The 23,239-nt window shown below is 30.0% G+C and overlaps 2 protein-coding genes across 2 annotated transcripts; one reads left to right on the top strand and one right to left on the bottom strand.

Annotated features, from left to right (window-relative positions):
• Nucleotides 1–12,320: 12,320 nt before the first annotated feature.
• Nucleotides 12,321–13,527, bottom strand: K444DRAFT_619310 (gluconolactonase precursor). The gene is made up of 2 exons (XM_024881493.1): nucleotides 12,738–13,527; nucleotides 12,321–12,682 (listed from the first exon to the last, which is right to left on the bottom strand). The coding sequence occupies exons 1-2, from the start codon at nucleotides 13,424–13,426 to the stop codon at nucleotides 12,328–12,330; spliced, it is 1,044 nt and encodes a 347-aa protein (XP_024730137.1). The 5' UTR covers nucleotides 13,427–13,527; the 3' UTR covers nucleotides 12,321–12,327.
• Nucleotides 13,528–14,817: 1,290 nt separating this feature from the next.
• Nucleotides 14,818–16,862, top strand: K444DRAFT_599770 (general substrate transporter; the record flags this gene model as incomplete). The annotated part of the gene is made up of 8 exons (XM_024878593.1): nucleotides 14,818–14,923; nucleotides 14,982–15,193; nucleotides 15,246–15,348; nucleotides 15,404–15,839; nucleotides 15,900–16,029; nucleotides 16,141–16,316; nucleotides 16,370–16,445; nucleotides 16,496–16,862. The coding sequence occupies 8 exons, from the start codon at nucleotides 14,818–14,820 to the stop codon at nucleotides 16,724–16,726; spliced, it is 1,470 nt and encodes a 489-aa protein (XP_024730136.1). The 3' UTR covers nucleotides 16,727–16,862.
• Nucleotides 16,863–23,239: the final 6,377 nt, after the last annotated feature.

Genomic DNA, 23,239 nt, shown 5'->3' with positions numbered 1-23,239 from the left:
AGAAGCCGGCTAATTACTTTTTTTTAGTAATTAATTAATAAAATTATATAGGGGTAATATTACTCGAGTTTTTTAGTACTTATATTACTAAAAAGTATATTATAATAGTAAAGTATGCCCTAAACTTAGCTCCTATTAAAATAACTTAGTGAATTTTATTAAAATAATACTATAACTTTTAATAAATCTATTACTATATTATAAAGCTATTACTAAATAGGCTTATATAAATATTAATTAAGAAGAAATTATAAATAGATTAAAAGATTTATATGAAATCTTAGTTAATCTATATATGGTCTAATAGTAATTATAAGAATAGAATATCCAAATATATATTTAAATAGCAGATATGTCTTTCCTTTATATATAGATTATAATCCTATATTATCTGAGAAATATAAATAAGAAAATACTTAAGGATCTTGAGAATTATAATTATATAGCTTTAATTACTAGAGTTATTCGTATATATAAGAAGCTTAATCTTATTTACTATATAACTATAATAGACAGGCAAGTAGTAGACAAGTAACTATTTATAATACTATAGAATAAGCTAAATAATAGGCGGGTTATAGGTTATAAACGGCAGTATTTATATATATATTTCTATTAATAAGGTTTACTAGTAATCCGGTTAGTCTTTCTATATTTTACTATTTTGCCCTAGCTTGGAAAGTTAGGGCCTTATTTACTAATATATTTTATTATTTATAAAGAAAGCTTATATATAATATTATAACTCCTGGATCCCGAAATAATTATACTATAAATATAATAGATATAGTTTAAAAAAAGAGAATATATTATATCTGGGCTAAACTAGATTTAGTTAATTAATAAATATAATAAGCTATTACTATTTGGGATCGAGATATATATTTATATTAATACTTATTTATATAATATTATCCAAATATATATTAGAATCTCTAATTAGACTACCTATTCGGTTATATAGTAATATCTTCAAATTTATATTTAAATAGGCTACTGCCCTTATTTCTTTAGGGCTAATCGAGGCTCTAAACTCTTTTTTATTACTAAAGTATACTTTGCATTCTCGCAGATAGCTAATTCATTAGTTATATATATAGAGGACTACTTTATTTCTGGGAAAAGTACCGAGAATTAGCGGGTTAAATCCTAGTAGCAGGAGCTTTAAAAAAGCCAGCTATACCAGTAGTATATAAGCAATTCCGTTTCCCTATATCTGCCCCTTATTCTTTCTATTATTAGAAGAAAGTATTAGATATTAATAATTATACTACTTTTTATTAAGGCTATTAGGTCTAGTATTATAATACCGGATTATATAACTAATTCTAATTAGTATATATAGAATTACTTTCAGGAACTAGCCTATACCGGGAGTTATAATTACTAATATCTATAGAACCGGATTACTCTACTAGTATTTTATATATAGCAGATCCAAAATAAGATATATAGGTTTATAGACTTGTAAAATATCTATAGGATTAGAAAAGACAGATCTAGGCCTAATATAATAGCCAGTAAGCTATTTAGACTATATATAAGGCCCCTAGGCAAAGTATAGTACTAGGGTCGCCCTATAAATATAAAGCTTTATAATATAATTCTTAATAATTATTTAATTTAGGATAAGTAATATATATAACCTTATATAGCTCTATATAGATAGTTTACTTATATACTAATATAGATATTAACGAGTTTCTGCTAAGAGAAATACTAGAATAATATTATTAAAAGCTTATATCTTATAATATAAATATAACTAATATTTATATAAGAGATACTAATAAAAATAGTAACTAATTATATATTTAAGCTTACTACTAGCTCTAATATATAGTCCGGGCATATATAGCCTCAGGGCAGCTACTAATATTAAGAGAGTTCGAAAAGCTAACTAGTAAATATAATACTACTATTATATGAAATAGGATTCTCAAGCAAGTTATAGAATAACTAGATATATTAAAATAAGTATTATTTATTATTAAATATATTATTTTCGAAACCTTCTTCTTACTTTTAAGAATAATACTAATAAAATTATTAAGTTTATTTACTATATAAATATTTTATATTTTTAAATTCTTATCTCTTAAAATAGTACTACTATTTCTTAAAACCTGCCCTAATATTATATATTTTATAGCCAAATACTAATATAGTAATATCTAATATTATAAATTCTATTAATTTACTAATAATAAATATAATATAGAGGCTACTATTTTATTTATCTAGAATAATAATATTAGTAAATTTAAACCTTATAGCTCTAGAATTCCGTCCGTATTTACTTCTCTCTTTATACCTGAAATACTTTAGATCCCTAGCTTTTCTTAATATTTTTATCCTATATTTTTTCTTTTAGAAATATTTACTATACCTATTCCTCTAGTTACTATTACTATATAGCTACCAGATACTAGTTCTACTTTATTCCAGGCTCCTCCTATTCTAATAGCCTTATAACTACTCCTTTCCGTATTTTCTTTTATTACGAGCTATATTACTTAACTTAACTACTTTTTTAGTAATACTTATACTACTATATAAGCTTAATAAGCTATAAATATAAGAGTTACTCAGGCTACTATCTAGGCTATAGCTTCTTATACTAGTAATAGGCTACCTAGAGCCCTTTAAGGTCTTATAAATTAAAATATAGCCGGGTCTAGTCTTATAAAATTATAGACTATAGTTTTATAGCTAGTTTTCTATAAGTAGGTATTTAATAATATAAAGAATTAAAGAGCTAAATAAAGAACTATCTAACTTTCTAAAAAAGTTAGTAATAAGTTTTCTCCTATTTCTTTTACTAGATTCTTTATACGAATTCGAATAAATGTTTTTTAATAAATAGCTTTTAATTTGAAATAAATAATTAAGTCTTTTCTATTTTTTCTAATATAATTTCTTAATAGCTACTTTTTTATTTCTCTTTTTATATTAGTAGACCTATTTACTATTATTAATTTATTAATAATATAAATAAACTAGTATTCTATACTAGTCCCAATAATAAAAAAGCCCAGGAACTTATAGTCTTACCAGGTTTTATTTAAACTATTTTTAATTTTTCCTACTATAATATATATCTAGGCCTTAAGAATATCTAGATAATTTTTCTTATTTTATATTAGGATAAGACTTTATATAAAAATATCTATTTTAAAATTATTTATAAAGAGCTAGAAAATACTTAGAAAAAGACTCTATATAAAGATCTCTATTTTAAAGTTATTTATAAAAAGCTAGAAAATACTTAGAAGATATAATAACTTAAGGAAATTAAATAATAGACTAAGGAAGCCCAGAAAGCCCAGGAAAATATTACCTGCTAATATAGGTATAAGACTTTAAAAGTAAGGAAAGATCTAATAAACTAGTAAGTAAATAAAGGCATATATATAATCCTCTTTTTTAATTCTGGCTCTTATTCTTTATTTCTTCTATAAATTCTTTTTTGTTTTTAGATTTAATTAACTTATATATATTAGGATTCTTCTCTATTTACTAACCTCTAAAAGCCGTAAGATAATATAGAAAGTACTACTAAAAGTATTACTAAAGCTAATTCTAATAGTAATAATAATAATAATAATAGTAAACTATTAGATTCTTCTTTAATTTTACTATTTTCTTCTCTAGTAAAGAGAACTATAATTAATCTTATAGACTATATAAGTATTACTTTATAATAACGGGTATATTAAAAATATAAATATATTATTTCTCTTTCTTATTAGATATAGAGAATTAATAAATATAATATCTTTAGCTTTATAAGTAAAATCCAAGATATCCGGGCTATTACTAATACTTTATCTATTACTCCAAATAGAAGTCTAACTATTATTATTAAACTTCCTAGGCTAATTAACCTTACTTCTCCTAAGTAAACCTATTATATAAGGTCTAATAAATTATATATAAATATTTGCCAAGATTAAGGTAATTAAGAAAAAATAGGCTTAATATCTAATATACTTTTTCCTATATCTTATAATTAGCTTAGTACTATTTTGGGTTTTATTTCTTTATAAATATATATATACTTGGAATTTATAATTAATATTTTAAAGTAATACTCTTTAATTAGTTCTTATATAATTTAAAAGTCAGGCTACTAAATTTAATACTTTTATAATACTCAAATCTACCTAAGTTTATAAAGTCTTATAATTATTAGGGCCTTTATAATTCTTTGCCTTTTAAGTTTAATACCTAAATAGTATTATATACTTTGTCTTTAATATAAAGGAGGCTCCTAAAAATCTAGGGTTATAAAGGGATTTTTATATTAAGGATATATTAAAGATATATTATATTATAATAATGAAATTATAAGTATTTATATATAAATATATAATATATTAGACTAGCTATACTAAAAACTATATTATATCTATATATAAAGTTACTAATTACTTTATATTAATACTAGACTCATATAATTATATAACTTTATATAATTAGCTAATTATAGAAAAGCCCTAAAGCCCGAAACTTATAAAGAGTCTCAAGGGCTTTAGGGCTTCCGAACTATTACTAATACCCGGTACTTTTTGGGAAAAGAATATAATATATTCTATAATAGGTAATCTATTATAAACTACTTAATCTTTAAGTTAAGCGGGAAATCTAAGGGCCGGGCTTATAATTTAAGTCTTATTAAGGTTATTAAAGTCTTTACTAGCTAGTATTATAGATTTAATAAAAATATTACGGGAATCCTATAAGTTCTATCCTAATTTATTCAGAAAACATATATAATATATTTCCTTATTTATTCTAATATTTATATATAATTCCTGAGAGCCAAACTATTACCTAAAAAAGAAGTAAGAAAACTAGACTAATATTTTTGAAAACTAAGGCCTTAATAAGTTTGTTTAGAAAAGCTTACTAATTCTTCTAAAAATAACCCAAGAAAAGTTTGAGTTTATTATATATTATAACTTATATAACCAGGAATAGGAACTATTCTAATAGGCTAAAAAGAGTTTCTTATATGGCTTACTTATATAACTAGGAATAGAGATTTGAGTTCGTTATATAAAATTACTCATATATAGAAACTTCTACTATAAACTCCTCGTTTAGATTAATTAGTTAAACCTATTTTTAATACTAAGTCTTTATTAAGGTAACTTCCCGCTCCTAAAAGCTTTAGATAGAATAGCTAATAAGTTTCTTAGCTATTAGCTAAGACTTATTAGCTAGAAAATCTATAAATAATAAATAAGATTATAAAGTAAAACTCTCCTAACTATAATACCAAGACATTTTATTATAATATAAAGTAATTAGATATAGAAGCCCTATTAAATATAATATATCTCGAACTATAAGTTTGCAAGATAAGTATAAGAAGTCTTAATATTTAACTAGTACTATAATCTAGCCTAAAGGCACCTGCTATTTTTTATATCTAATTTAATAGAAATAAGAAATACCTATATTTTAACTCGAGAAATAATTAGGACTTTTATATAGACTTAGGGTAGTAGTTTGCTTTATAGAAAGAAAATAGACTAGAAATACTTATATTATATTAATCTTTAGAAAGGGTTATAGTAAATATTATAATTCCTGAAATACTCTCAAGAAAGCTTTCCTGAACTAAAATAGGCTAGTTTATAATCCCGAAAGATCTATAGAAATCTTATATATCCGAGAGTATAAGTATTTAAGGTAAATACTATTTAAGTTCTAACCTATAATAAAAGGAAAATAAAGTATATAAAATAAAATATATAAAGTAAAAGTAAAATAAAATACCCGGATATTTAATAAATAGAAAGCCTAACTATAAGTTATAAGAACTAGTACTAACTAGATATATATATAATAATATTAAAAGAAAAATAAGGTAAGGGGAACTAAAAAGTAAGTTAGTATATATTTTATAAAAGTAAATAAAGAGATATCTAAATAGCCTAAAGGCAAGAAATATATATTAAAAAAGTCGAGATTAGAAAAAGAAAGGCTATTTCCTATAAGAATAAGTTAGTATATATTTTAAGATAAAGAATAGGGATACTTAGTAATAGCCTAAAGGCTTTTATAAATATTAAAGGAAGAAAGAAAATATTAAAGTTCGGAGAAATCTAAATAAGAATTAGTCTCTTTTTTAGAAGTTCGAGAGAAAATACTCCCAAAAGGCCCGAAGGTATAAAAGGTATTAGAAAAGGGGAAAAGGAAATATTAAAAAAAGAAAAGAGGAATCTAAAATTTAGCTTTCTAAAAAGCAAGTAGATTAAAAACTTATAATATAAGAGTTCTGGATAAAAGTAACCCGGAAATAGTAATTAAATACTAGCTTTTAGTATTATTAGTAGAAGTATTAAAGGAAGAGGGATTTAGAGGAAGGATTTAGAGGAGTTTAGAAAAGGAGAGAAAGGTTATAAGGTAGTTAGATACTAGCTCTTGGTATTAATAGAAGAAGTATTAAAAAAAAAGAAGTTCGGAAAAGAGATTCGGAAAAGGGATAAGAAAAAAAAGTAAAAAAAAGTAAGGAAAAGGAAAGAAAGGTTATAAGGTAGTTAGATACTAGCTCTTAATATTAATAGAGGTATTAATAAAGGTATTAATAAAGATATTAATAGATAAGGTATTAGTAAAAGATAGAAGCTTTTAGTATTAATAGTAAAGTCGAAAAAATATAGAAGAAGAATAGAGATTTTAAAATAAAAATAAAATAAAGTTATAGTTTTATAGAAAATAAAGTTACTAGTATAAGATAATTATATTATTATATAATTTCATATTTACTTTTATTATTTATTAAGAATATATATCTTTTAAGAGAAAGTATTACTTAGAATTCTTAAACCTTTCTAATTTAATAACTATATATTCGAAAAATAAGAAATAAATATAATTATATATACTAGAATAAGGAGATTCTTCTTATTTAAAAATTATAATTATAGTATTATTAAATATAGAGATATAGAAATTTATATAATAAGCTATATATAAAGATTTAAGGAGATTTAAATTATCTCGAATTATTTATAATTAATAAAGTAAATTAGCTAATTATATAAGTCAAGTATAGTTTAATTATTATTAGTATATTTTAGCTTTTATAAATTAGTAAAAAAAAGAATATTTATATTTTTATTTTTATAATTATAATACCTAAAATTATAATTTTTTTAATATTTAAATATATTTAATCTAGGGCTATTAAGTACTAATATTTCCATTTTCAGGTATTATTTATTATAAATTTATTCGGATTTAAATAATTATATTAAATATATATTTTTATATTTTAAAAGTAAATAATAAAAATATAGCTATACTAGCTTTAATCTTAGCCTTAACTTTAATCTTAATCTCTTTCTGAAAATAACTTTAATTTTAATATATAATACTATTATTAAAGCTTTTCTTTATTAAAAACATATTAAATATAGTTTTAGGTAATAGTTCTAGTAAAAGTAAAACTAGTAAAAAAGGCAATAAAGCTATAAATAAGTAAAAAGATAATATTTATAATATGCCTTCTAATAATCCAGACTTAGTCTATAATATTCTTTCCCGTTAATATATTTAACTAATAAACCTTTCTACTTCTTGATTTTTTTTTTATATATAACTTTCTCCTCTTTCTCTATAATAATACTTTAATTTCCTTATATTATCTAATAATACTACTAAAGTAATAAAGCAAATTAATAATAAGACTAAAATTAGAGAGATAGAGCTATACTAGAACAGGAAGCTAAAGAAATTAGAGAAAGGCAAGACAAATCTAGAGGGAAGCTTGGTATATACTTATAGAACCGAATTCTCTTAAGCTTATACTACTTATAGTAATAAGAAGAGACCGAGGGGCCCTTTTAAATGCTATATAGTTATAGAAGGCGAATTTGATAGTACTTATATAAATTACAGATATAATAATAATAGTAAAGTCTATACTTTCTATTAACTTAATACTAATTCTACTAAGTCTGGAAAGCCTTGCTCCGTATCTATAAAACCTTTTATACCAAAGCCTCGACTACCTATAAGATATAGAAAGCGAGTATAAAGACAGATATAAGGTCAGAAGGCAATAGGGAAGGAGATTGTAGCAGAGAAGGGTGAGGATACTAGAGGAGAAGAGGACGAAGGAGATATAGATAATTCGAGTAATATAGGTAGTACGGAGGATATAGAGAGTAAGGGAGATAGAGATGTGTCTCGTAATCTATGGGATTTGCCTTACGGACTACGCAAGCTAAGGGGGGGTTAGGAGTAGTCGAGAATAAGGCGTGTATACTGTACTTTTTTTTTTTAGTAAGGTGTGGTGGGGGGGTGTGGGCGCGAAAATCAGAAAATCAGAAAATCACTTTTCGCTTCTCGGATTTGTCCGCTAGCCCGCTAATGGCCTCAGTAGGCTCGCTGCTCTTGAGTCCAACCTCCATAGAGTCTATCTTTTGTTCTAATTGGGTTGAAATCTCTTCATAGCGAAGTTGCCTAGATGACGATATAGATAATATAGCAACACATTTCCTCGTCTCATTGATTGCTTTCCTTATAAGAGGCAGTGCATTAACGTGCGAATCAGCAACTTCCCGACATGCTATAGACTTCACATTGTCATTTAGTAAGCCGCCCAGAATTGTTGGGAGTGGGAGTTGAAGTAGATTCTTCACAAGAGGTGCATTGGATTCCCAAGTCCCGGTTACAAAGAGACTTTGAGACTTGATTCGTAGTTCATCGTAAAAGGAAGCGATATCCCATCCTCGAAATGCGATATCATGATCAGCAACTAATGTTAGGGGAAGTAGAGAGTGCAACATAGATGGCGCAGCTTCTTTTAGACACGACAACAACTTTGATATTGAGTTGAGGTATCCTTTTCCAAAGAATCGGAGCCATCAGTAAGTTACATTCGTTTTGGGGTCAAAGGAAGCTGCTATACCGCAGCAAGGCTGGCGAAGACTAGGGGTACTCCACATGTATGCTTCTCGAGCATAATCATTAGTTTTGTTTTTACATTAAAGTAACTAATGATATACGCAAAAAATCGACCGTAACTACACCCCGGTTCATTGGCCGAGAAGTTTTGGAATCCAAATCGAGTTCCTGACAGTATTTGAAGGCACTGTAGTGGGAGCTTGAAGGATCCCAAAATTGTCTCTAATTCGTCTCTCGTCCAAGGGATCACAGGAGTGGCAGTCTCACCGCGATGGAGTGATACATGCCAGGAGCTTTAAACCCAGTCAAATCAAGTCTGGTAATTCCATAGAAAAGGTGGAAAAGATGGACACGAACATCAACTGGAGCCTTCCGACTAGAGCTTGTCCGCCTTCAATAGAAGCCGGCTCCTAATACTTAGTTAGTAATTAATATTAGATTGAGTAAGTCTCAGCAAAAGTACTGTATGTAGCCATTCATCCAGAGTTTTTCTCCGAGCCGTTCTGTAATAGAAGGAGATTGTTCCCCCTATTCTCCGGTTAGTGTATAAGTTAGTTGAATTAAGAAAAGGGCGTACCGACCTCATATTGCCAAATGTCAAGATACTCGATCTTAATATCGTCCTGTCTATACTTAAGTTTTCTCATACATTCTTCGTAATTCCAGAGCTTATATAGATGTCCGCCGGCCGCGGGGTCGCTGCGGGGTGCCATTGGAAACCTAAGTAAGGGGGAAAAGTAAGAAATAGTAACTAAATAAATATTCCTGCAAGGAAGAAGGGTTCGTATGTTCATAAGAGTGTTCGAGTTTGGGCTGGAGGGTCTACGGTCAAAAATCACCGCACTTGCCGGGGTTAGGTCCGTCGGCTAGAAATGTGGGAGGCTGGCCCTAGAGTTTTTATGGAGTGCCTATCTTAAAGTAATAGTATTTAAAAGAAAGAACATACCTCTCACACATGCAAATTGGGTCACTGTCTAACAGATCCCTAGAAAGATAATCTGCAACGAAAAGCAAACCACAGTGGAGCGACAAGTAAAAACGAAATAAATTGGCTGAGGGAGGTATTTGACAGCTGTACTTCGTAAAGGCAGTTCATTTCTCTATAGAAAGCATATCTCATGCGAATGGAGGTGTGACGTGTCCACTACATCAGCTAGAGATCGCACAGCTTACACAGAGGTAGGTGTGACGTGTCCCTCTGCCGAGATAACGACTAGTACTATTGTCTGTTTCATGTACGTGGCAATCCTCCCCCACAGGTTGCAATCTTCACCCTCTATAGAGATTAGTCCTTCATCCACCCACTCTGCATATTCTCACATGCAACAAGGGTCAGTGCTCTTCCTCAATTCAAGTGACAACAATTTGCTCGTATTTCCGTAAGAAGAGAAGAAGAACCTGGGAATGGGCAAGCAGGTATATCGAGCGTCTTAAGTTCACGATGTCTACTGGCTTTCTCGATCTCAGGGACTCCAGAGCTGAAAGATTTTGAAGCCACCGACTTCTCCAGACGTACCAAAACACTCTACGGAGCACCCGCTTTGGGGTCGCACAGCATATGCATACCCTAACCGAGACGACCCGTGGGGACGTGTCGCAGCTGGGGGTACCCTGAGTCCAGCGAAGCCGTGCATTGTATTTCAAGATGCATCGGGTTCTCCCAACCACTTAAGAAAGCTGCGGACGTTAGGCCGAGCCTTGCTCAGAATTTGCATAAAGTTTGGGGAAATTTATATAATATAATAATATCTAGAAAGTAAAATAACCAATTTATATAGCTAATCTCGCAGTTATTTTTGATTAATAACATTGCTGGGCCTAGCAAGTAATAAGGAACCTCTAACTCTCCTTCCCTCCCTCCCCAAGCCCCGTTCCTCTGCCGGATGTCCATAGCTTCCACACCCACTGGCCCGCGCAAGCACAGGTATTCAAAGAGCCAACATTTCGGAAATCGTCCAATTCCCCTTATATCACCGGTTGAAGACAGTCAATTAATTTCTCGGCCCGCAAAGGGGTCGAGCTGCTTGCTGTCCATTTGCGGGGTAAGCCTACTTAACTCTGGGCCGGGCCATGTTCCAGCGCGTGCAAATTGCGGGCCGTGTCCTTCCAGGGAACTTGCCAGAGATCCACTCCCAAGGCTTGCTCTACTTTTTGTGTGCCAGCAAGCGCTGCTAGTCCAGGTCTGACCATTGGCTTTGCTTGCTTGCTCGTACTCGAACGGCCCTGCTCGGCCTCCCTCGAACATCCATTATCAAATTTGTAGCTTTGTGGTGTACTACTTGCTCCGAACTTGAGGCTGCCATTGAGAGATAATGTTAAGCCCTTCAGCTTCTAAATATTCGAGATATTAGCATCAGGATATATGAATCGTCGTTTTCGAGACTATCTCGTCCCGTGACATCCACGTCAATATAGCAGCGAGAAGAAAGCTTCTGGAGAGCAAGTCTCCCAGGAGAACCGCCCAACACGCCCCCATGGGGTGGGTTAGGTAGATTCAGGCGAGTGGACGAGACCCATAGAGCACGCTAGGACATGCTGGCGTTTCGGATACTTGAATATCGGGTTGAAAGAACAGAAAAACAGGGGATTGATAGCCGATGTTACGTCGGTATTTGAAAATTAAGCTTTTTCTGTCAACCCATATATAGGTGCTGCGTCTCGTATAGACGGTGTCTGTCGGCTTTGAACAGTCTACCCGGCTAATAACTCCCGGAATCCTGCCGCTGGGGGTGACGACTCCTCATCAAGATTGTTTGGGGTGTTTTAACTATAATTGTGTTTAGTCTCAAATTTTTCTTTGTTTTCATGAGCGCTCTCTTCATCTTTACCGTCTCTCCCCTTAGCCATAATAGACAGCCCGCCTGGCCCTCATAACTGGAGCATTAGGTGGGGTCGTACGACTTGTCATAACCATAACTCCATCGAAATTGGCTCAGTATATGCCTACCAGCTCGCCGCCGAAGTCGTCCATCTCGCCCTGTCGAACTACACCGCCAGCGACGCCTTCGTCTCATCCCTCAAATCTACTAGTCTTAATCTCCACATTTCAACCCACCAAGTTGACATGGCTCTCCCAAGCATATAGCAGCTCTCTTCCCGGCAGCCCAAAAAGCACATAATGGACCAGTAAACATCAAACGCAAGCTACCGAAAGGTGATAGTTAGTGATTGAACTCCTCATATCCCTTGTAGCCGCATGGTATCCCATAGGATTGGCCGTGAATCCAAGCCGGATGAGGTATAGTTGGCGGGGCTAACAGGGGCAACGATGCGTCAAACGCCGACGGTAAAACTAACCTGTAGCTCTCGGTTGGAGTATGCGTCTGAAGGCCTCTCCCATCTTTGAAGTATCGATCAGAGTGCACGGCATTCCACCATTTCGAAATACTTATCTCATTCAGTTCAGGATACAGGTGCATCTCTACAGGTCATGCAATACCTTTCACTCTCCATCAGATTCTGAGAAGCGCGCCTCTGGCATGTTCGCCGAGCTGTGCACGCCACAATTTGTTTTCGTTTAGGATGAAAAGCTCGCCGTCTCCCAAAACAGAAGTTCGCTACCCCTCCTTCCACAACAGTGGTCCCTAGGAGAACTCCACCCCGGGACCAGACATTAATTCCGTCTCCGCAACCACTGTAAACATTGCCGTCAATATCACATTTGATCCCATCAGGAACACCCACAGCAGCGAATGCAAATAGTCTTCGATTGATCAAAAATGGTTGCCCAGAGTACGCTACGATATCGAAGGCATATCTGCCAAATTCTTGTCAGTAGATGGCAAGCACGATGAAAGCAGGCTTTCGCTCACATAGTTGAAGCTCGGGTGAGATCAGTGGTACCATCACCATGTATCCAATCTGTATCGGTGATATAGAGTATCTTCTCATCCGGGCCGAAACAAATCCCATTTGGCCTTCCAAAGCCATCTGCCATTGCTCTCACTGCCTTCGATTTGGCATCGTACCGGTAGACTTGATTTGGAAGTACTGGCCTCGGCCTGATTCCTTGCTCAGAACCGTAGTTCGGATCTGTAAACCAAAGAGAAGTGTCGCTATGGACCACCACATCATTGACAGAATTGAAATGACGTCCATAAAAGTCTGTGAGAAGCATTGAAGATTGGTATGGAGGAGAGGATGACATGAAAGCTAAACCTCCAGGGGACGACTTCGTGCCTTGGGCACAGAAAAGAATCCCGCTCTGATAGTTCACGCCTCCATTGGCCATGGGAACATGCTCTGTTTGGATCTTCTCGCACGTAACCGAGCCACCGGCAAAAGTGACCTTGGATATCTGAATATTCTTCTCGCCATTCAATGGGTCAGGAAATTGATTGCTCGTAATAAACAAGGTATTGTCTTCTGGGATGAATACACCTGCTTCATGAGCAAATGGATAAACCTGGTTTTCCAGAAGGCATTCCAGCTTTGGGGTCGATCCTAGGATGTCCTTGAAGGACTCTTCGTGAACTGTGAAAGAACTTGTCGCCCCTGACATCGTGGCTCTGTCGTGAGGGTTGTGCTGTCGCGTCATGGCCCAAGAAGGACGAGCACGTTAATAAATCAAACTATGGTCTCCACATTTTGGATCGTTTGCCGCATGGGGACAACTTAACTCCTCTTGGTGATGCGTGTCCTTCACCCGAGAGACCACCAGGACGCATGGCGTTGATGACCTGACGTCGCGTATTGAACAGTCAAAGGCCGACGAGAAACTTGCCGCTTTTAGTAAGGTTAGCGTTTGCGAGTCTTTGTCAATTGCTGACGGATGATGCTTTCCCATACTGGAGAAAATATTGGTGCACCATGTAACCTAATTACTACCAACCAATTTTGTGGAATATGTCCAAAGAAAGCCACGTATTTGCAAGAAACTTTCAACTGTTTTATTTGCATTGATTTCAACTTGAAAAATGAAGCAGCCGTGTTCATTTAACCGCCGAGCGCCCACCCCATACATGGCATGCCCCGTAGAATCCCTGACACGAAACTTGCAGCACTTAGGGCCCGTTCGGCCAGACACCTGCCCTCGTTGCGTTCGGCCAGGGGCGGTAATGGGGCGGTAATTTAATTACCACCCCTCTTACCTGCCCTTTTACCTGCCCTTCACAGCCCCCATACAAATTGACACCTGCCCTGTAAAACCTTTATAGTCAGAAAAAACCTGATTATACAGGCATTAATGCCCTTTACTTGCCATTTTAGCGTTAATTGCACATGCCAAAGCCCTTAATTACCCAACAGATACACACTCAATGCAGTGGAAGTAAGTAAAGTATAATTAATTACTCTATAGAATTTGTTAAGGGGGAAGCTCTTCTCACATACTTGCTAGTATAGGCTAGTTAGCCTTGCACGTGATCAGGCACATGACTTGTCACCTGATTACCTTCAATATTAATGCCCCTTAACATGCCAGGCCGAACGCCCATGGAAGGAATTCAATGCCCTTTACCCGCCCTTTACCTGCCCTGTAAGGAAATTATAGGAAAGGGCAGGTAATATCATTACCGCCCCTGTACCGGAAAAAAGGGCAGGTGTCTGGCCAAACGGGCCCTTAGGAGACCGTTGACATTTGCCGACCCCGGACGACAATCTTGTCTGCTGCGATGTAGCTTGCAGCTGCTCTCTCCGCATCCGCATCCCCATGTTCCCCAGCTTTCCATTTGCGCATCTCGATAGATGTGGCTTGCGCTACGCAAGCTGGCGGGGAGGGCATTTGCCGAGCCTGATGGTCTGTGTTATGGGCGGCAATCCTCGAGTGAGTGACTGTAGACAGCTATAAATATTGCGTACCCCATTTACGTTTCCCTGCAATCTTTGCAGAGATCCCGAGAACCCAAATACAAGATATCAAGAATTCCAAATCGATTGTCTCCATCCTTCGTCATGGTCGTCGAGCTTCGAGGGCAAAGTCTTCTAGGTGCTGTCACAGTTTTGACATCTCTTGGCTTTCTACTGATCGGTTTTGACAATGGACTTATGGGCGGACTTGGTGAGTGTTACATAGAAAAGAGAGTAGATTCACACACTATCGTGCTAATCAAGCCTAGTTAATGGCAAGGCTTTCACCGATGCGTTCGACAATCCTAATGCCACGATGGTTGGGCTGATAGTGGCAATCTACGAAATAGGATGCTTTTTTGGAGCCATCACTACGGCCGCTCTTGGTGAGCAGCTCGGTAGACGCAAGAGTATCGGCGGTGGCGTTATTGTCATGATTGTTGGAGCACTCCTTCAAGCAACGTCGTACAGTCGTGCTCAAGTCCGCCATCCTCTTATTATTTTCTTTGGCGCGTATGCTAATGACGATACAGATGATTGTGGCTCGAATTGTATCTGGAGTCGGCATGGGTGCAATCAACTCTACAGTACCCGTTCTGCAGGCCGAGTTCTCACCCAAAGCGACGAGAGGAATATGTAAGTCAGGTGTGGTAAGTTGTTAGTAGAGCATGTGATACTGATATACCTTCAGTTGTCTGTGCGCAGCTCTCCACCCTCAACTTCGGGATTTTCTTCGTCTATTGGATCGACTATGCCTTTTCGACACACACCAGCAGCTTTGCATGGAGGATTCCCACCATTCTCCAATGTATCTTTCTGGTTCCGATGTTGCTCATCCTTCTTATTATCCCCGAGTCTCCGAGATGGCTTGCTGCTCACGACAGACCGGATGAGTGCCTCAAAGTTCTACAAAGACTTCGGGGGGCTCATGACGAGGCCGCGGTTCAGAGGTTACATGGCGAGATTCTCCAGACCGTTGCTTACGAAGCTTCGATTGGAGCTGGCTCATGGAAAGACTTGCTCAAGAACGATAACATCAAAAGTCAGAAGCGTCTCCTCATTGCTTGTGGAATACAAGCTTTCCAACAGCTCGGAGGCATCAACGCAATTATTTACTACTCTGGAACGTAAGGACACAACATGCAGGGTTGGCCATTTATCAAGCACAACGGCTAACATAATAATAGGTTGTTTGAAAAGTCCATTGGCTTTGATTCGCATATGTCTTCCCTGATGAGTGGATATTTACAAACATGGTTCTTTGTAGCCTCATTTATTCCATGGTTTCTGATTGATCGCATTGGGCGGAGACCTCTGGTAAGCAACCTCATAAAACAGAAGCCAAGCCATGAATCACATCTGGGGCGCTTTGCCTTGGATTCATGATTGTGTTTCTGAGGCCTGAAGTATGGAACTAACATGAATCAGCTCCTCTCTATGATTAGTCTTATGGCAGCAGTCATGGCCGTACAAGCAGGTCTCATTTTCCAAGTACAGAACAACACGGCCATTGCACATGGTGCTGGAATCGGCGCGGCGGCTATGCTTTTTGTCTTCCAGGGGGCCTTTACAATAGGCTTCCAGGCCACGGTTTGGGTCTACCCGTAAGTTCTTTTTGTACAGAACTTGATTCCCTTTATTTATACGTGCCTCTTAGCTCCGAGATTCTCCCGCTTCGCCTTCGCCAGCGAGGTTCTTCCATAAGCACAGCAGTCAACTGGATCTTCAATTACGTAGGAATGAGTCTGTCTGTCTGGTTCGTCCGAGCTGACACTTTTCTTAGATGATTGTCCAAATCACGCCCATTGCAACCCAAAACATTGGCTGGAAGACGTACATCATCTTTGCGGCTCTCAATGCTCTCTGGGTGCCAATCATCTTCATTTTCTTTCCTGAAACAAAGGGACTGGAGCTCGAGGCTGTCGATCGTCTGTTTTCTGGCGATCCAGAACTCGAGCCGTTGGAGTATCCTAAGAATGATATCTTGCACAAGGAAGATGTTGCAGCTGAGTAGCATGCTTGAGAAAGGAACTGGAAGTTCTGTGACGGTTTGCTAGCACGTGGCTGAAACGCTAATGTTACGTGAGAAGGTACCGGTGTTTCAGGTATAGGATATAGGGGGCATCTCCTGTAACTAGCTACTTATTTATCTATTATTCTAAGGAATGTGGTATTGCTTGATTTGAGCATACGGAAGTACCTATATCACATGTTCTGCGACTCAAAATCATCCAGATTCTAATATCTCGTAGTCTCAATATTTATATTTAAGTATAATAGATTTTATTTAAATACTTATAGTTTAGACAAACTATATTAGCCTGTTATAAAATGTCTCGGTCTTTTTTATTCTATTTGTAATTTTATATAATAAGAAATTATAAGCTAAAACAAATATAATTAGATATATTTAATTAAATAAAATATAAGACAAAAATAGCTTATTATATATTTATATATTTAAAGATTATTAATATATGCTTTTTTATTAATATATTCTTTTTAGTTATTTTATAAAAAATAGCTCTTAATTATAATTCGAGAAGGGTTCTTATATTTTTTATTAAAATTCCGATAGTTATAAAAGATAATTATAGAAATGAACTTAATTAATTCTAGTTTCTATTTTTTCTCTTTATTTATTAGAATCTAATGACTTGAATATTATAAAGGTTTATTTCCTTTCTTTTAATTCTTATATAATATAATTATTTAATAATTTTTAGTAAAATTTACTTATATTTCCTTACTATTATATTATTTATATTATAAGAAAATAAAAGAATTTTAATTCAAATATAATATATAAGCTCTAGAATATTAAAAGTATAATATATATAATTGTAATAATCTTAATTATTATTTAATAATATATAAAGGCTAGAAATAAAATAGATTTTAATTATTATAAAATATTTATAAGAGAAATTAAAATAGAAGTATATATTATAATTTAATACTTTATTTAGCTTAGTATCTAGTATTTAATATCTGAATTTAGTATCTGGTATTTCATATCTAAAGTTATATAATAGTTATATATAATAAAGCTAAGAAAAGCTATATTCTAAGAAATTTAGGATACTAAATCCTATTAGGTCAAGTTATAAGCAAGGAACTATAAATATTTAAGAAATCTTAGCTCGAAATTCTTTTTTCTTTTTAGCTTAGTTTTCTTAATAAATAGTTCTTCTATAAGTGCCTTATTTATAGGCTTTTTTTATAGGACTATGATATTAAACTAAACTGTTCTCTTTTTGTCTAGAAAAGCTTTAAAATATTTCTTTTAAAATAATTATTTATTTCTAAAAAATAATTCTCTATATATAAATTATATATATTTACTTCTTTAATATAGCTTCTTATATTAATAGCTCTTCTAAGAGTTTTTATTTATATCCTATAATTCTATTTCTTATATTTAATATTAAGAATATCTCTAGAATAAAATCTTTTATTTTATTTAATATTTATTTTAATAAGTTTAAATTAAGATTTAGATAAATACCTAGACTAATTATATAACTCTAAATAGTTTAGCTTCTAGTTTAGCTTATTTATTTAATATAGAAGAGGTTTCTTGAAAATATTTTATTAATAGAAATTATATTTTAAATAATATATATTTCTAATTTAAATATTATAATATAATATCTAATTCTTTAGTTTCTTTTATTAAATAAATATATTTAGCTATTAAAGTTCTTAAATATAACAAATTATATTATATAAAAGTTCCGGATTTCTTAAAGCTTAATAATAATAAAAACCCAATTTATAGTTATTAGTAAATTTAAAGTTAATATAGACTATTATATAAATAAGAATACTTATATATATAATATATTAAATAAATAAAGTAAAATAAAGTAATAAATATTATTTATACTTTATTTAACTAAATAAAATATTACTTATATTTTATTTATATTCTATTTAAGCTATTTATAAATAGTTTAAATAATATATATATAACGGATATATATAATAAAGCTAGCCTAATAAGATAAAGCCCCGGCTACTTCTACTCTAGTATTACCTTACTATCTAATTAGGTAATAGTATAGCTTAGTAAATAAATCGAAGCCTTATAATACTTCTAGAATTACTTTAATTTAAGTATTTAGTAATAATAGTAATTCTATTAGTAAGAATTTGAAATCAAATAGCTAGAATCTTCGAGATAATAGAATTCTTTATAATTAGAAGTATAATTAGAAAGCTTTTAGAGGATTAGAATTTTCTATAAAAATATACTATTTTCCTCGATTTTTTATTTTTCTCTTATTTTAATTATATAAAAAAACTTAATTAATATTTTTACTTATATATTTTCTATTATATATATTTGATATACTCGAAAATATCTTAGTAATTCTTAATTAAAATAAGTTTGGCTTAAAATTATTTAATAAATAATCTTATCTTTTTAAAAAAGACTATTTAGGGAAAATATTAGATCCTATATAAGAAGATCCAGAAAAGGCTTATATATATACTATTAAGTACTTAGTTCGAGATTATTTATAAATTAATATATTAATATTTAATAATTTTTTAACTAATTAATATAATAGTAAAAAATAGATAAATTAATAATTATATATTTAAACTAGTAATTACTATATTTATTTTCGAAATTTATATAAATTTATTAGTTTTAAGACTTTTAATAAAGAAAATAATAGTAAGTTATTTTATATTAAATAAAATATTAATTTTATTAATATATTTATTAGATAAAAATAAAGCTTTTTAAGTCTTTTAATTAATTAGAATAACGAAAAAAAGACTTTATTATTAATTACTTTAAAAGATTATTATTAAGCCTTATTATTAATAATAATATTTCTTTTTGGGCTATTATTATATTAAGCTTTAAAAAGCTTTTATTTTATTTAAATAAATAAGTTTTTATTATAATTCTCTTTATTTATATATATATTAATATTTTATAGTTAACTATTTATTATATATTTAAAACCCCTTATAAATAAACTTAAATTATATTATATTAAAAAAGAATTAAAAGAAAATATTAAATCTTAAGGAACTTTCTTTATTACTTTAAATACTTAAATAGATATAAATTAAAAGGCCTTTCTTAATATTATTATATAAGTTAATAAATTATTAATTAATTAATTCTTTTAAAAAAATATACTAATTTTATTTTAAAGATTTTATATTAAAATCTTATTTATTAGTTATAAAAGACTTAAATAATATATATTCTAGTATTTATATACTTTCTATTTTATTAGAAGTTTTAAAATAGTATAATATTAAATATAATATTATTAAATAAATAATTTTAAATATTTATTAAATAATTACTAATATATTTTATTTAATATTATTTAAAATAATACTAGCTCAAATAATATCTTACTAAAGGCTTTTATAAAGTACTATAATAAGGAAGGTATTAAATTTCAAAGAGATATTTCTTATATAGCTTATATACTAAATCTAGTAATTTAAAATATTTTAAAAGCTCTTATTAAAAACAATTATAATATTTCTTATTTTATAGATTTATATAAATAAGAGATAAGAGAACTTGAAAATAGAAAAGAAGGTAAAGAGAAAACTAATAGTAAATAAGTTTTCTATATAATTTATAGGAAATTTATTAATAATTATAAATTTATTAATAATTATAAATTTATTAATAATTATAGATTTATTAATAATTATAGATTTATTAATAATTATAGATTTATTAATAATTATAAATTTATTAAAAATTATAGATTTATTAATTTAGAGAAAAGTTAAAAAGATTATTATAGGTTTTAAATATAATTAAGAAAACTAATAGCTATTAAAAGCTTAAATTAAAGCTTTTAATATATAAAATACTCGATTTCCTTAACTTAATAAATAAATAATTATTAATTAATACTAATTATTTATAAATTAAAAAACATAATAGTCTTTAACTTATTATATATTTATAAAGCTATTAAAAATAAAAGTCTAGTTTTAACTAATATTAAGATTACTTATTTAAATAATATTTTAAATATAATTTTACTATTTATTTTAATTCTCGAATTAAATAAGAAAAATTAATTAGTATTAGTTTATCTAATAGTATATCTTCGGATATATATAATAGATTAAAAACTAGTTATAATATATAAGTAATTCTTTAATTTAGATATAAATATAATTATAATATATCTTAAGCTAGATCTAATTTCTTGGGTTTTAATATAGCTAATTCCAGTTCTAATAATTTAGATATATATATTACTAATTCGTTTTCTAAAATAGAAAATAAATTAATAACTTATTTAGAAAAAAAGAAAATAAATAAAAGAATAAATAAAATTTACTTGAATTCTATTAAATAATTATCTAATATTTCCTTAATATTTTTTAATATATTAATACTAATATATATATAAATTAAGTTATTAGATTATTAGAAGTCTAATATAGCTAGACTTCCTGTTTTAGCTTTAATAGCTAGGAAATATCTAGGAATCCCGGTTTTCTTAGCTTTTAGTAAAAGGCTTTTCTTTTAAAATACTTTTATTATTACTAAGCTATATAATAGATTTAATAAAAATAATTTTAAGATAATATTTTATTTAAAAAGCTAGGGATTATTTAAAGAAGAATTAGAAGAGGCCAAAAAGATAGAAGAAAGAAAGAGAAAAAAGAAAAAAAGCAAGATTTTAAAGAAAATAATTAGTTTATTATTATAGAAAATTAATATTTAGCTAGTTTTATATAACGCCTATTTTTATTTATTATAGCTACTTAATAAATACCTTAGTTATTTAATAATTATTAAATAAACCTCGATTTTATTATAATTATATAATAACTATTTAAACTATTTAAATTATTTATAAATTGTAATATGTGAGAATTAGGCTCGTACTATAGTTCACTGGACCAAAAGACCACAGTATTCACTACAGGTGAATACGCCTAATTACGGTTAAATGGCTAGATCGTAGTTACGTAATAGCTATACGTGATAACTATTCCCCTCTCGCCAAACGATATCCCGGAATACCGGGGAAATGCTCCAAGCGAAGCGAACCACTTATACCTTAAGCCCCAAAGAAATTTCCAAAAATCGCGATTTCGCGAATCTCAATTACGTATAATTAATTAAAGGGTCCTTTTTAGCCCTGTAAAGGGTCTCTAATATCCCTAAAGCTATCTCCAAGACTGGGAAAACCCTAAACTAATCTTGCAGGCAGAAGTATATGTATACTTAATTACTCAGTGGACCGGGGTAGTAAATACTCTGTAACGTATGAGAATTAGGCTCGCACCACAGTTTACTGGACCAAAAGACTATAGTATTTACTATAGGTGAATACGCCTAATTATGGTTAAATGGCTAGATCGTAGTCATATAACAGCCACACGTGACATAAATATATACTTTATTTTATTTAAAAAAAATTAGGAATTATATTATTTATATTTTATTTATATTATTTATATTATTTATAAATAATATAAATAGTTCTTTAATATACTATATATATATTATATTTTTAATTATATAAAAAGTAATATATAATATTATTTATATATTTAATATAAGTCTAATATTATTAATTCTTTTAAAATAACTATAAAAATAATTAATTATTTTAATAAATATTTTAATAATTCTTACTATATATATAAAACTAGATATAAATATAAAAAGCTATAAATAAATGAAATTTAGATCTTTTATAAATTTAAAAGTATATTTATTTATTTAATAAATAAAACTTAAATTTATTTATAAAACTATTTTAATAAACTATATAATAAACTAATACTTTTTTTAAGAATAACTTATAAGCTAGTATTATTTTATTTATATATTTTATAATTTATATTATATAGTTTTATTAATTAATTCCGAAATAAAGATATTATAAACCTATAAGAATTTTAAAAAATATATTAAGACTCGAGCTATTATTTCTTTTCTAATTTTTATTACTTCTAATATTTTTATATTTATTACTTTTAGGCTTTATATAATAACTTCTTATATTTTTATACTAGTTTAAATACTTCTAATTATTAGTAAATTAGCTATTAAAAAAATATTTCTGCTTTAATTTTAACTTGCTTTAATTATATTTAGACTAGTTATATAGCTTATAATTATCTAATATTAAGAAACTAAAAGAAAATAATAAACTTATAAAGGCTAATATAAATAATAAACAGGGAAATAAGAATATCTAAAAAAAATACTTCTTTTTAAATAAACTTGAAATTAATTTTATAAAAATTAATTTAGACTAATTAATAAAAGAACTATATTTAATTATATTCTATAATTATTTTATAATAAATATTTAATTAATATTTCCTTTTTTACTAATTCCAAAACAAATAGTTTTATATTTAATAATATTTTCCTTATTATAAATATTATTACTTTTTTTAATTTTAAGTTCTAGTATTTATCTAAGCCTATTAGTATTAAAAAATATAATAATAAACTAGAAATCTATATTATTTACTTTTTAAGAATATATTTTACTAT

This window comes from Hyaloscypha bicolor (assembly GCF_002865645.1).
Source record: "Hyaloscypha bicolor E unplaced genomic scaffold K444scaffold_160, whole genome shotgun sequence".
In the NCBI taxonomy this organism is placed as follows: Eukaryota; Fungi; Ascomycota; class Leotiomycetes; order Helotiales; family Hyaloscyphaceae; genus Hyaloscypha; species Hyaloscypha bicolor.
Note: the sequence above shows the minus strand (reverse complement) of the source record. Positions and strands in the feature narration are given on the sequence as shown.